The sequence below is a fragment of the Drosophila ficusphila genome, unplaced genomic scaffold, assembly GCF_018152265.1.
Source record: "Drosophila ficusphila isolate 14025-0441.05 unplaced genomic scaffold, ASM1815226v1 contig_414, whole genome shotgun sequence".
Taxonomy (NCBI): Eukaryota; Metazoa; Arthropoda; class Insecta; order Diptera; family Drosophilidae; genus Drosophila; species Drosophila ficusphila.
In genome coordinates, this window is record NW_025064328.1 from 21,740,191 (window position 1) to 21,753,347 (window position 13,157).

The 13,157-nt window shown below is 52.9% G+C and overlaps 1 protein-coding gene across 1 annotated transcript; it reads right to left on the reverse strand.

The window, feature by feature from the left end:
- Positions 1-11,433: 11,433 nt before the first annotated feature.
- On the reverse strand, positions 11,434-12,756 carry LOC122320065 (MAGE-like protein 2). The gene is made up of 2 exons (XM_043208141.1): positions 12,206-12,756; positions 11,434-12,070 (listed from the first exon to the last, which is right to left on the reverse strand). The coding sequence occupies exons 1-2, from the start codon at positions 12,754-12,756 to the stop codon at positions 11,434-11,436; spliced, it is 1,188 nt and encodes a 395-aa protein (XP_043064076.1).
- Positions 12,757-13,157: the final 401 nt, after the last annotated feature.

Below are 13,157 nucleotides of genomic sequence, written 5' to 3' on the forward strand. Positions count from 1 at the left end.
GGGCAACGGCTGCTGCTGTTGCTGTTGTTGCGGCTGCTGGTGCTGCTGCTGTTGCTGCTGGTGCTTCTGCTTCTGCTGCTTCTGCTGCTGCAGCTTCTGCTGCTGCTGCTTCTGCTGCTGCTGCTTCTGCTGCTGCTGCTTCTGCTGCTGCTGTTGCTGTTTGCGTCCGGCCATCTCGATCGTAGTTTTTGAAAAGACCGAATCTTCCCACGTGGTTCCCCATGACAGCTCGGTTTCCTTATTTCCGCCACTCCCGTTATTTGGTGGATCTGTACCGGTAACGGGATCCTTCCCGCCGCTCTCTTTCGGTTTGTTAGTGTGAGTGATCCGTTATATGCATGCGGCTGTGTACCCTTCTCTGACCCGCGTCTCGCGCTCCAGGCGCTCGCGCTCCAAACGTATACGTGTGTGTGGGAGGCCATTTTCTTCGATACTCCGTATCGTCCTCTCCCTTTCTCGCGAAACACACGTACAGTGCGCCCCCAGTATGACGGTCACCTCTATTTTTCCCCTTCGGTTGTGCTCGGCTTCAGCTCGCTAATGTGAGCCCTCTTTTCCTTGCCATTCTGGCTGTGCCGTAAATTACAAATTACCGGGGAAATAAAATTAGTGATTGTGAATGGCCCGTCATATCTGGGGGCCAATTTCGCCGCGAAGCCTTCCACCGCTTTGGACAGGTGGTGCTCCTTTGCCCAGACCGTATCACCAATCCTTGGCGTCCACGGTCTCCTTCGCAGGTTGTAATGCCTTGCCTGATCCTGTGCTGCCTTCTCCATATTGCGCCTGACGAGTTCGAAAATTTCCGACAGTTTTTGTGCATTTTCTTTCGGTGTTTGTGTCGCCTTTCCGGTTCCGATTGTGTTCTCGTCGAAAAGAGCTTTCGGCAGCCTAGGTTCTCGACCCTGGGTGACGAACGCTGGCGAGTACCCGGTGGACTCCGCCACACTGGTATTCACTGCCAGCTGTAGTTCCGGCCATTTGTCGTCCCAGGTCCTCTGGTCGGCCCCCGCGAACTGGGCGATCATCGTCTTAACCGTCCTGTTTGCTCTTTCTGTCGGGTTTTCCTGCGGCGTGTATGGTGCAGTGAATTGGTGTCGCACCCCCAATTCTTCCAGAAATCTTTTGAACGCCCTGCTTGTGAATTGTACCCCGTTGTCCGTGATTAACACTTTAGGGACGCCGTACCGTGAGACGATCCTCTCTCTTATTGCCTTCTGTAGAGATTCCGTGGTCGCCTTCCGCATCGGCACCAACTCGGTCCACTTCGAGAATCGGTCCACCAGCACGAGCAGCATAGCATTGCCGTGTTTTGACCGCGGCAGTGGCCCGACGAAATCGGCACACACTGTCGCCCACGGCTCCTCGGGAATCTGCGTCAACATCTTGCCTGCAGCCTGCAGCTGATTCGGCTTGTACTTCATGCAGCTCTCACAGCCGCGTACGTAGGCTCTGATGTCCCGGTGCATGCCCGGCCAGTGGTACCTCGCAGCCACTCTTGCGATCGTCTTCCTGCTTCCTAAGTGACCGGCTGTTGGTGCGTCGTGGTTTTCCGCTATCACCCTCTGTCTTGATCCTCTGGGTACGCATAGCATAGCATAGGATATCTCAAAATCATACTGCTGGAGTTCCAGTGCCCATCTTGCAATCCTTCCCGACGGGCTCTCTATGCTGTTGAGCCACTTCAGTGCCATATGATCCGTGATTACCTTGAAGTGGTATCCCTCCAGGTATGGTCGCAACTTTCTTATGGCCCATACAATCGCCAAGCATTCCTTTTCCGTTGCGGAGTAATTCCTTTCCGCTCCATTTAGGGAGCGACTTGAATACGAGATTACTCTCTCGCCTTGATCTGAATGCTGCGTGAGTCTGGCACCGAGCCCGTAGTCGCTGGCGTCTGTTTGCAGGATGAACGTCTTCGTGAAGTCTGGGCATGCCAGGATTGGGTCTGCGACCAGCCTGGCCTTGACCGCCTTAAATGCCTTCTGGTGGTCGTCGGTCCACTCCCATTTCACCTTCTTTCGGAGTAGGGCATTAAGCGGCTGGACTAGTTTGGCGAAGTCGGGTACAAAACGTCGGTACCATGATGCCACTCCCAGGTATTGCCTCAGCTCCTTGACGTTGGCTGGCGGTTCCAGCAACGCTATCGCCGCCACCTTCTCCGGATCAGTTCCAATTCCTTGGTCGGTGATGCGATGTCCCAAGTACTGCAGCTACTTTCTGAAGAACTTGCACTTCTCCACGTTTACTTTTAGGTTCGCTGCTCGCAGTCTTCGGAACACTTCCCTCAGGTTTCTTTTATGCTCCTCCAGCGTCCGTCCGATGACGATAATATCGTCTTGATACGCAAAGGCGTGCGGCATCATCTCAGGCCCTATGACCTGATCGAGCGCCCTTTGGAACGTTGCCGACGCTGAGTGCAGCCCGAATGGCATCACCTTCCATTGGAACAGTCCTTTTCCTGGGACGATGAACGCGGTATACTGCCTGCTCTTCTCTTCCAGCGGTATCTGCCAGTATCCATCCTTCAAGTCCAGGCTGCTGATGTATCGTGCCTCCCTTAGCTGATCCAGGATGTAATTTATCATAGGCATCGGGTACGCATCCTTTACCGACTTTGCGTTGATTTGTCGGAAATCTACGCACAGTCTCCATTTTCCCGTCTTCTTCTTTACCATGACGATTGGAGAGCTGTACGGGCTTCTTGACGGCTCGATGCATCCTTTTTCCAGCAGCTCGTCTACCTTTTCATTATTTCCCCCTGCATTTTGGGGTTTTTTGGGTAGTACCGCTGCTTCACTGGCTGGTCGTCCTTCATCGTGATCTTGTGGACGGCTATGTTTGATGCTCCGCTTGACTCTTCTAGCGCTTTTAGCTCCTCCTTCAGGAATTTGGCGATGTCCTCTTCCGAAAACTGTTCTGGTGTTTCTACCACTGCCACCGACAGTCTTTCTTCCAGCATTCCTCGACTGCGCTTCCTTGCTGGTATCGCCACCTCGAGTCCTGCGCATTTTACCTCCGCTCCTATTTTTGAGAGGAAATCCCAGCCCAGAACTAGGGCGTCTATCACTCTTGGGAGGATTAATAATTGCATCAACACCTTCCTCGTCCCGAGACCAACCACTATCTCCAGCTGTGATTGGATGCTCCCGCATCTTCCGTCTGCCATGCGCACCTGCCTTCTCGTTGGTACGACCTTACCGGCGGCCTGCAGCCTGTCCGCCAACTCTTCGCTTATAAAGCTGGCCGTGGCGCCAGTATCCACCGTGGCCTTTACTTTTCGTTTGTCTATGAGCACTGTGGCGGACAGCTGCATCTCTTCCGCCTTCAGGTCGCCCATTAATTTCGAGAGGCAGCACCTTGCGATCCCTGACCGCCCCTCGGTGGCTGGGGTCGCTTGGCGTTCCCGCTCGCGCGCAGCATTCGCCGTTCGTGACGCCTATTTTCCCGCATCTCCAACAGAACGCTATTCTTCGGTTGCGGCATTCTTTCGCCCAGTGGTCCTGGCTTCCGCATCTCCGGCATGCCTGGGATGGATTGTTCACATATCCTGGCCGTGCGTTGCGCTCATTTGGCTCCTCTTGACAGCGCCTGCACGTCGCTGCAGGTTCCCTCCTCATGGCCGGCGCATGGTATCGGGCTTTCGGGATGTTCTCCTGCTCGAACCGCTCCCTCTGCTGGTCGAGCTCCTCAAATTCGTCCGCTAATGTCATCAGGGTATCTAGGTTCTGGCACCTGTAGGGGCGTATAAACAGCCGTAATGCTGGGGTGCTATTTTCTTTAACCCGCTCCAAGATCTCGTCCTTGTTCATACCCAGGGGTCGCATCAGTGTCTGCATGTCTACCGTTTAGTCTTTGAAGCTTTCACCGTAGTTCTGCTTCCTCTGCCTGACCTGATCTGCGAGTTTGCTCATGAATCCCCTGGGCAAGAAGAACTCCTGGAAGCTCTGGCTAAATCCGCCCCAGGTCTCCCAGAACCTGTTATTAGCGATGAACCATTTTAGCGCTCTGCCCTGAAGGAGCTCCGGCATCGCCCTCGGAATTTGGTTGATGTCCAGCCCGTACGTCATGGCCGACCACTCTACTTGTTCGAGGAATTCCAGGGGCTTCTAATTCCCGTCGTAGCGGAAACTCCACTCCCTGACTTGTTTTGCGACTTTGGCATACTCCTGTCCTGGTCTGCCATTTTCCTCGCGTTGTTCGCGGTTGACGCTCTTTCTCTCCTTGCTGTTCTCCCGTCGGTATGCTGCTCACGTCCAGGCTGCGCACCAGGCCCTCGGCTCCGGTGACTTTCAGGCCGACCGACGGGTATTTGGCGTAATCCCTTTCCAGGGCCGCCAGAATTGCCAGCGCTTCATGGTCATGTTCGGAGTGGTCGATGAATTCGGCCAGTGTCCGCCTCATTTCATCTACAAGGCCCTCTAGCTCGATGCCTAGGGCGCTTGCGATCGCCGGGAAATCGTCCTTTTTAAGGTTGTACAACCAGGACTTCCCCATTCTATACCTATTCTGGTCTCTTTGGTCTGAGTATCACGCTTGGGCGCCAGATGTAACGAACTGCTTTTGTGTCTTTGCTCGCTACGAGAACGTGCGGCTAGCTCAGCTGAGTTTGTGTGTTCGTCCCACCAAATTTATTGATGCGTAACCCCGAGACCAAAGAATAACACAGAGTTAGGTTAGATTTAAGAATACTTGTTGGGTTTATTGTACGTAGATTTATAGCTCGGTATTGACTCGTGGATCTGCTGCCTGACGACTCGCTCTCCCTCGTTGACGCCGGTAGTGGCTCCCGCGTCGACTCTACGGCGGCACGCCTGTCGCGCGTCCTCTGCCTTGCCGAGTCTTTTGGGCACCGGTCGCGTATTAGGCACGCTACGAGCCTCTCACAACCTTGGAGGATGTTAGACAGAACCTCCCTAGCGGGGCTAAGCAGTGATGCCTGCAGTCACCACTCTTCGCTCCACCCCGGAGTTCGGTCGGGACTTCGTCGGCCTGGCCCTCAGCAGGTCCTCACTCTCGTGTGGACCGACGCCGGGTACCTTTCGCACAACTCCACTGGATCTTCGTCGGCCTGGCCCTCAGCAGGTCCTCAATCTTTCATGGGGTACCGACGCTGGGTACCTTTCGCACAACATCCACTGCCAAGGCTCCACCAACTTCGTCGATTTCGAGACTCGTAGACGCACCCTACAACTTACCTTGTACCCTCGGGATCTCAGCTTGGCAGTCTCAGCTTATGTAGACGTGACCGTCGTTGGGCTTCTTGACTCGGCGATATTGATTCCTGGTATCCTGGCACTTGTTGTTCTCCTCGGGGTTTCACTCGCGTTGGTACGATCTCGTTGCACGACTTCACTTGACTGTCCCGACTGCCTGCACGCGTCCTCCTTTTATATGCCATCCATGTCCCGCTATTTCCCTCCATCGGTGGCGTGACTGGGTCCAAAGTGCAGGACAAGTGGCGTGATCGGGTCCAAAGTGTAGCACAAGTCCCGTTAGTTCACGGTCTCTCCTCTTTGTGCTGGTCCAAAGTCCGCCAACTTCACCGTTATAACGGGTACAAAGTCCAGAACTTCACCGTTATAACGGGTACAAAGTCCAGAACGGTACCGTTAGTTCACGGTCTCTCCTCTTTGCGCGGGTCCGAAGTCCGCAGACTCACCGTTATTGGGTCCAAAGTCTGCAGACTCACCGCAGCATTGAGTCCAAAGTCCCTTGCACCGTTATTTCCCTTTTTTCTGCACGCCGCGCATCCCGCTGTTGCTATGCGGCTCTCCTGCACTCAAACTTGTAAGGCGTTTTACAAACCCTTACAAAACAACGTGAAAGTCAATTTACTTTCAATTTCACGCAATAATCTTAAACACAATAAGATAGATTAGTAATAGAATGTATTAAGTTTTTTGTTGTTATTCGCATCAGAATGATTTTCATATGTCACAGCTAAATTATTGTCAGTTTTTATGAATGAAATATTAAAATATGCTCGAACATGCATTTTCGATTAACATATGCTCTAAGGAATAAAATATGCACAATATGCATGCAACATGCATGCATATCACTTTCACATGTCACTTTCTTGATATACATTAAGAAGTAATTGAATTTAAACGGTATGTTGCAGATATGCATCACGGCCATAAAAAGGGTTAATCAAGCACAGAATTAGAACCACATACGAAATTCCCATTCACACTAAGCCCTTTCGTTATAGCCAAAAAGAAAGACAAGAAATGAGGAAACAAATCGATAAACTTTTGGAACAAAAAATAGTTAGGCATAGTTATTCTCCATGAAGTGCTCCAACGTTCCTAGTATCAAAAACAACGGACGCCTCATGTAGAAAAAAATGGCGATTAGTAGTAAATTTTTTTTTTTTTTTTTTTTATAGCTTTGCTTTTATTTATTGAATCTACTCTTAATTTTGAGACTAACAATAAGTTGGCGAATCTTAACATTAAAATTTAACTAATAGTATACTAAGACTGCATTGTGGTAGCGCGTCCCTCAGGTCGTTCGCTGGGTGGGTAAGTCGTTGCGACGAAGGCGTGATTGGTTGCTCAACCTTGTTAGACCTCTCGCCAGGTGGTTAGGGTGCACCGATAGCTTAGTTAAGTACTTTGCCTTCTGTTCAGCGATCACTTCTTTGACTGGTAGAATGTTTAAGTCGCGGTGTATGTTTTCGTTGCGAACGTACCACGGTGCCCCGGTGATAGTTCTCAAGATCTTCGACTGAATTCTTTGAATTATGTCAATGTTGCTATTGCTGGCGTTCCCCCATAACTGGGAGCCGTACATCCATATAGGTTTTAGGACCGAGTTGTACAGCAGGACTTTATATTCAAGGCTAAGAGATGACCGAGCGTTGATAAGCCAATGAAGGCTGCTGGCTTTTAGCTTTAGGTGTGTTCTTTTGGCTTCAATGTGCCGGCGCCATGTGAGTCTTCTGTCGAGATGTACTCCTAGGTATGTTACTTCGTTTGCTTGTGGGAGTAGGGTGTTGTTTAATGTAATCGGCGGGCAGTTTTGCCTGTTCAGAGTGAACGTAACGTGCTTGCATTTTAGTTCGTTCACTTTAATTCGCCAATCTGACAGCCATTTTTCAACATCAACCAAATGAAGGGCTAGCTGCGCAGTTGCTTGAATCGGGCATTTTGAGCGGCTAAGAATAGCTGTGTCATCGGCAAACGTGGATGTTGTTAGACGTGTGCTTGTCGGGATGTCTGCTGTGTACAAGACATATAAAATTGGTCCTAGCACGCTACCTTGAGGAACTCCAGCTCCAACAGTGTAATCGTCAGAAATAGCAGTGTTGCACCTCACGACAAATTTTCTGTCGTAAAGGTAAGACTCTAAAATCTTGTGGGTGCTGTAGGGGAGCATTGTCTTGATCTTGTACATTAGACCTTCTAGCCAGACTCTATCAAATGCTTGAGAGACATCTAAAAATATGGCAGTACAGTACTCCCGTTTTTCGAACGCGTTCCGAATTTCGGATGTTATCCGGTTGACCTGCTCAATTGTTCCATGCTTTTCACGAAACCCAAATTGGTGTGACGGGATTCCTTCCTGGATTCTCAGGTATGTGTTTATCCGAGTCATTAGGCATTTTTCAAAGAGTTTGGATAGGCAAGAGAGTAGGCTTATAGGTCTATACGACGTGGGGATAGTGTGGTCTTTCCCCGGCTTTGCTATCATTATTATAATTGACTTTTTCCATCTCACTGGAAAGTGGCCAAGTTTTGCGATGGCATTAAAAAGCTGGGTGAGAGTGCAAACGGCGCAGTATGGGAGCTCAATGATCATTTTGGGAGTTATGAGGTCGCAGCCCGGGGATTTTTTCGGATTCAGTTGTCTTTTGATGATGTTAACGATTTCGTTTGGGCGAAACTCGATTGGCTCATGTTGAGGCTGGGGTTCATATGATAGAAGCGGCAAAGTAAACGCATTGGTGGCAGGATTTGGTTGGAAGACATTTTTAAGGTGTTTGGCAAACGTGCTGGCTCTGTCTGCGTCGCTTCGCGCCCACCCGCCTGTGGAATTTCTAATTGGCATCACGGTTTCTTTCGGTGAGCTCATAGTTGGGTGAGCTCTCCATAGTGAGTGTTTTGTACTGTTAATTGACAATTGCTCTATATAGCGGCGGTGGACATACGTTTCTTCTTGCTGTAGAGCTTGATCAAGTTGACGGAAGGCTTATTTTAAGCGTTGCTTAGCAGATGGCGATCTGTGACATTGCCATTCTCGGCGTAAGCGTCGCTTTTCGAGGACCAGCTGTTCGATTTGTAGATTTGTCTTCTTTTGAATGTATAGTGTGTTTGTAGTTTGAGGTGTTGAAACTCGAGCTGCAGAGACGAGTACAGACTCCAGTGAATTAACAAAACTGTCTACGTTGGCTTCGTCGCTGAGGTGAGGACTCAGCTCAATGTGTGAGCTGATATACTTCCTGTACTTAACCCAATTGGTTTTATGTGAGGTCAGTTTTGATGAGTGATCCCATGTTCCTGGGTGTCGGAGTAGAGTAAAGAGGACAGGCGAGTGGTCAGATGAAAGATCCGAAAGGCATTCGGCGCTAATCATATTTTTAGGAATGTTTTTGGTAATCGCAAAGTCTATTAAATCGGGAAGTTTCTTCCTGCTGCTATGAAGTGGTCTCCGAGTGAGTTGAAAAACTGCATTAACTCATCTTCGGCTATGGTGAAGCGTGGGGGACAGTATACGGCGGCTAGAGTTAGTTGCTTGCCAGTATTTAGGTGTATATTTATTGATGTGGCCTGTATGTAGTTTTTAGCAAATATCGTATGGTAATGGTGCTTAATACGGCTTCTGATTAAAATTCCAGTCCCGCCGTGTGCTTTACCATCTGGATGATTTGTTCCATAGAATGTATATCCTTGTAGTTGGAAATTGTATTTGTTTGTAAGATGTGTTTCTGAAAGCAGCATTACGTCGATTTAATTGTCTAGAAGGAATTGCGCTAACTCGAGTTTGTGCTGCGAAACGCCGTTAGCGTTCCACGTAGATATTCGTAGGGAAGTCATTATTTGGATTGTTGTGAAACCAGCATTTGTATAAGTAGATTTTGGTTTCGTTTATTATGAATAGTCATTGAGAATCCATTAATAAGTTATCAATGTACCTAGTGTTGATCATTTGATGAAAATAAACTGTAACGAACTGCTTTTGTGTCTTTGCTCGCTACGAGAACGTGCGGCTAGCTCAGCTGAGTTTGTGTGTTCGTCCCACCAAATTTATTGATGCGTAACCCCGAGACCAAAGAATAACACAGAGTTAGGTTAGATTTAAGAATACTTGTTGGGTTTATTGTACGTAGATTTATAGCTCGGTATTGACTCGTGGATCTGCTGCCTGACGACTCGCTCTCCCTCGTTGACGCCGGTAGTGGCTCCCGCGTCGACTCTACGGCGGCACGCCTGTCGCGCGTCCTCTGCCTTGCCGAGTCTTTTGGGCACCGGTCGCGTATTAGGCACGCTACGAGCCTCTCACAACCTTGGAGGATGTTAGACAGAACCTTCTTAGCGGGGCTAAGCAGTGATGCCTGCAGTCACCACTCTTCGCTCCACCCCGGAGTTCGGTCGGGACTTCGTCGGCCTGGCCCTCAGCAGGTCCTCACTCTCGTGTGGACCGACGCCGGGTACCTTTCGCACAACTCCACTGGATCTTCGTCGGCCTGGCCCTCAGCAGGTCCTCAATCTTTCATGGGGTACCGACGCTGGGTACCTTTCGCACAACATCCACTGCCAAGACTCCACCAACTTCGTCGATTTCGAGACTCGTAGACGCACCCTACAACTTACCTTGTACCCTCGGGATCTCAGCTTGGCAGTCTCAGCTTATGTAGACGTGACCGTCGTTGGGCTTCTTGACTCGGCGATATTGATTCCTGGTATCCTGGCACTTGTTGTTCTCCTCGGGGTTTCACTCGCGTTGGTACGATCTCGTTGCACGACTTCACTTGACTGTCCCGACTGCCTGCACGCGTCCTCCTTTTATATGCCATCCATGTCCCGCTATTTCCCTCCATCGGTGGCGTGACTGGGTCCAAAGTGCAGGACAAGTGGCGTGATCGGGTCCAAAGTGCAGCACAAGTCCCGTTAGTTCACGGTCTCTCCTCTTTGTGCTGGTCCAAAGTCCGCCAACTTCACCGTTATAACGGGTACAAAGTCCAGAACTTCACCGTTATAACGGGTAAAAAGTCCAGAACGGTACCGTTAGTTCACGGTCTCTCCTCTTTGCGCGGGTCCGAAGTCCGCAGACTCACCGTTATTGGGTCCAAAGTCTGCAGACTCACCGCAGCATTGAGTCCAAAGTCCCTTGCACCGTTATTTCCCTTTTTTCTGCACGCCGCGCATCCCGCTGTTGCTATGCGGCTCTCCTGCACTCAAACTTGTAAGGCGTTTTACAAACCCTTACATCTCCCCCTTCCTTCGGAAACTTTTAAAAGCTTTGGGCTCCGGAATGTCCTGGGGAAACGTTCTCAAATTGCATCCTTCCCACGTCGACCTCCACTCCTGAGTGCGGCCAAGGGCCCTCTGGATCTCAGCCGGACAGTCTCAGCCTAGTAAACCCTACCTGGTTGTTAAGCATCTCGACTGCGGCGTCTCGACCTTCATGGCTCCTTGCGCGCACATCGATCCTTCCTTGATCCTGGTGGCCGCTGCCACTCCCTCGTCGACCTCCTCCCGCCACGGCTGAGAGCTCCTCCAGCCTCAGCACCTAAGTCTCAGCTTATGTAGACTTCCCGTCGTTCCCAATTTCCGCTGGCCTCGTGGTTTTGTTTTGGTAAGTACTTGAGGTTATTTCGTTCTTTTCCACATTTCTCACCATTTTCTCCCTCTTCTTGCAGCATGCATCTTTTCCGGGTTGAGCTGCGAGCGCCTCCCCGATGACTATGTGCCGGGGCGCCCAACATGATGCAGCGCGTCCCGGCAGGCCCTCTCTTGGCCCCTTTTCCCCTCCACTGCCCCATCTACCCCAGCAGCCCCTTTGGACTGGAGGCCCGGGCTTGCTTCCAGGTAAGTTTGTGAAATATTTGGCCGCTCCTCGGCTTACCTTTTCCTCCTTTTATTCCAGCTTGTCCCGGCTGCCAGTCGCTGCTTCCTCTTCATGCGCCGGGCGCCATCCTTGGCCCGTCGCGCCCGGCAGATGGTCCTCGGGCGGACGTCCATGGAGTCGTTGGGTCTGTCGCTGACCCCCTCTCGCCTCGCTCCTTGCCGGCCCGCGCGCCTGGCTCGCGCCCCTTGCGGGGTCATTGACCCGTCCAGCCCCATCTACATTTTTTTCTTGTGTATTTTTTTTTTTTTTGTGTTTGCCTGTTTTTTTGTGTATGTTTTTCTTGACCGGTCCACCTCCGGCATTACCCACCCCTGTCCCCTAAATACACAGCCGATTCCATGGCACTTGGCGAGGCATTTATTTTGTTTTGAACACCCTGGCCCGCCCGCCCGCCATCTTAATGCGGTAGCGGGCCCCCTCCGACCACATCAGCTTGGCCCACCGCTGGGTCCTCCCTCGTTGGGCCTGCTTCTCCGCCTCGACCCTCACCGCCTCCGGACACTCCGCAAGGGATATCTCCCGCCCGGCGGGCTCCACCGACACCGTCCTCCGCAAGGTGGGCCTCTTCGGTGCCTGGGCCTCCGGGCACGACACCTGCCGGAGTAGCTTCGGCGGTCGTGGCGGCGGTTGCGGCGCCGACGGCGGTGTCCCTTGCGGCAGTGGCGGCGTGCTTCTTGCCACTGGCGACCCTGGCGGCGGCGGCGGTGGTGACGGCGGCGGCCCTTGCGGCAGTGGCGGCGGTAGCGGTGGCGACGGTGGCGGCCCTCGCGGCAGCGGCGGCGTCGACGACGGCAACGGTCCTTCCGGCCGTGGTGGCCACACCCACGCCGGCGGAGGAGGCGGTGACATCTTCGGCGGCGGCGGCTGTGACAGCTTCGGCGGCGACGGCCGTCTCGGCGGTGGCGACGGCAGTTTCGCCGATGGCGGTGGCGATTGCAATTTCGGCGGTGGCGGTGGTGGCGATTGCAATTTCGGCGGTGGCGGTGGTGGCGATCTCGGCGGTGGCGACGGCCGCTTCGGCGGTGATGATGACGCCGACGACGACGACGACGACGACGACGACGACGACGACGACGACGACGATGACGACGACGACGACGACGACGACGACGATAACGCCGACGGCGACCTTGGAGGCGGCCTCCATAACTCGGCCTCCTCTTCCTCTGCCTGCTGGAGGCGCACTTGCCACGCCTCCCACGCCGCCACCCTCTCCCTGTCCTGCTCCTGTAGCCGTCGCAGCGTCCATTGGCGCCTGGCCACAATGGCTGCCACCTCTGCGGAGTCCCCCGACGGAGCCTCCGTTCCGCATCGGATAAAATCGCCGCCCGCCACGGCCCGCCTGAGCTGCCTGTAGCTCCTCCTGGCCTTCGCCGCCCGCCGGTCGTCGTCCTCATCCGACGAGACCACGGGCGTTACGGTCTCACCGCCGCTGTCCTCCTCTGTCGACGACAGCTCCACCGTGACCATCTCCGCGGTGGGGCCGCCGTCGACCTCCTCGTCGGAGGACACCTCCCTCTCCGACATCTCGCACCAGGCCGGCGACGGCGACCGCGATACCAGCGGGGACGCCAGCAGCTGGAGGGCCGACGACGTGCGCCGACGCCCCCATTTCGCCCCTGGCTGTTGCCGCTGGTCGCGGCCCTCCGCGCCGACCTTACGCTTGCGTAGCTGCTTCATGGGCAACGGCTGCTGCTGTTGCTGTTGTTGCGGCTGCTGGTGCTGCTGCTGTTGCTGCTGCTGCTGTTGCTGCTGGTGCTTCTGCTTCTGCTGCTTCTGCTGCTGCAGCTTCTGCTGCTGCTGCTTCTGCTGCTGCTGCTTCTGCTGCTGCTGCTTCTGCTGCTGCTGTTGCTGTTTGCGTCCGGCCATCTCGATCGTAGTTTTTGAAAAGACCGAATCTTCCCACGTGGTTCCCCATGACAGCTCGGTTTCCTTATTTCCGCCACTCCCGTTATTTGGTGGATCTGTACCGGTAACGGGATCCTTCCCGCCGCTCTCTTTCGGTTTGTTAGTGTGAGTGATCCGTTATATGCATGCGGCTGTGTACCCTTCTCTGACCCGCGTCTCGCGCTCCAGGCGCT

Coding starts and splice junctions, on each gene's coding strand:
- LOC122320065 (XM_043208141.1), bottom strand. CDS start 12,756: ATGAAGCAGCTACGCAAGCGTAAGGTCGGCGCGGAGGGCCGCGACCAG. Junction 12,071..12,205: donor TTATGGAGGCCGCCTCCAAG/GTCGCCGTCGGC, acceptor GCCACCGCCGAG/ATCGCCACCACCGCCACCGC.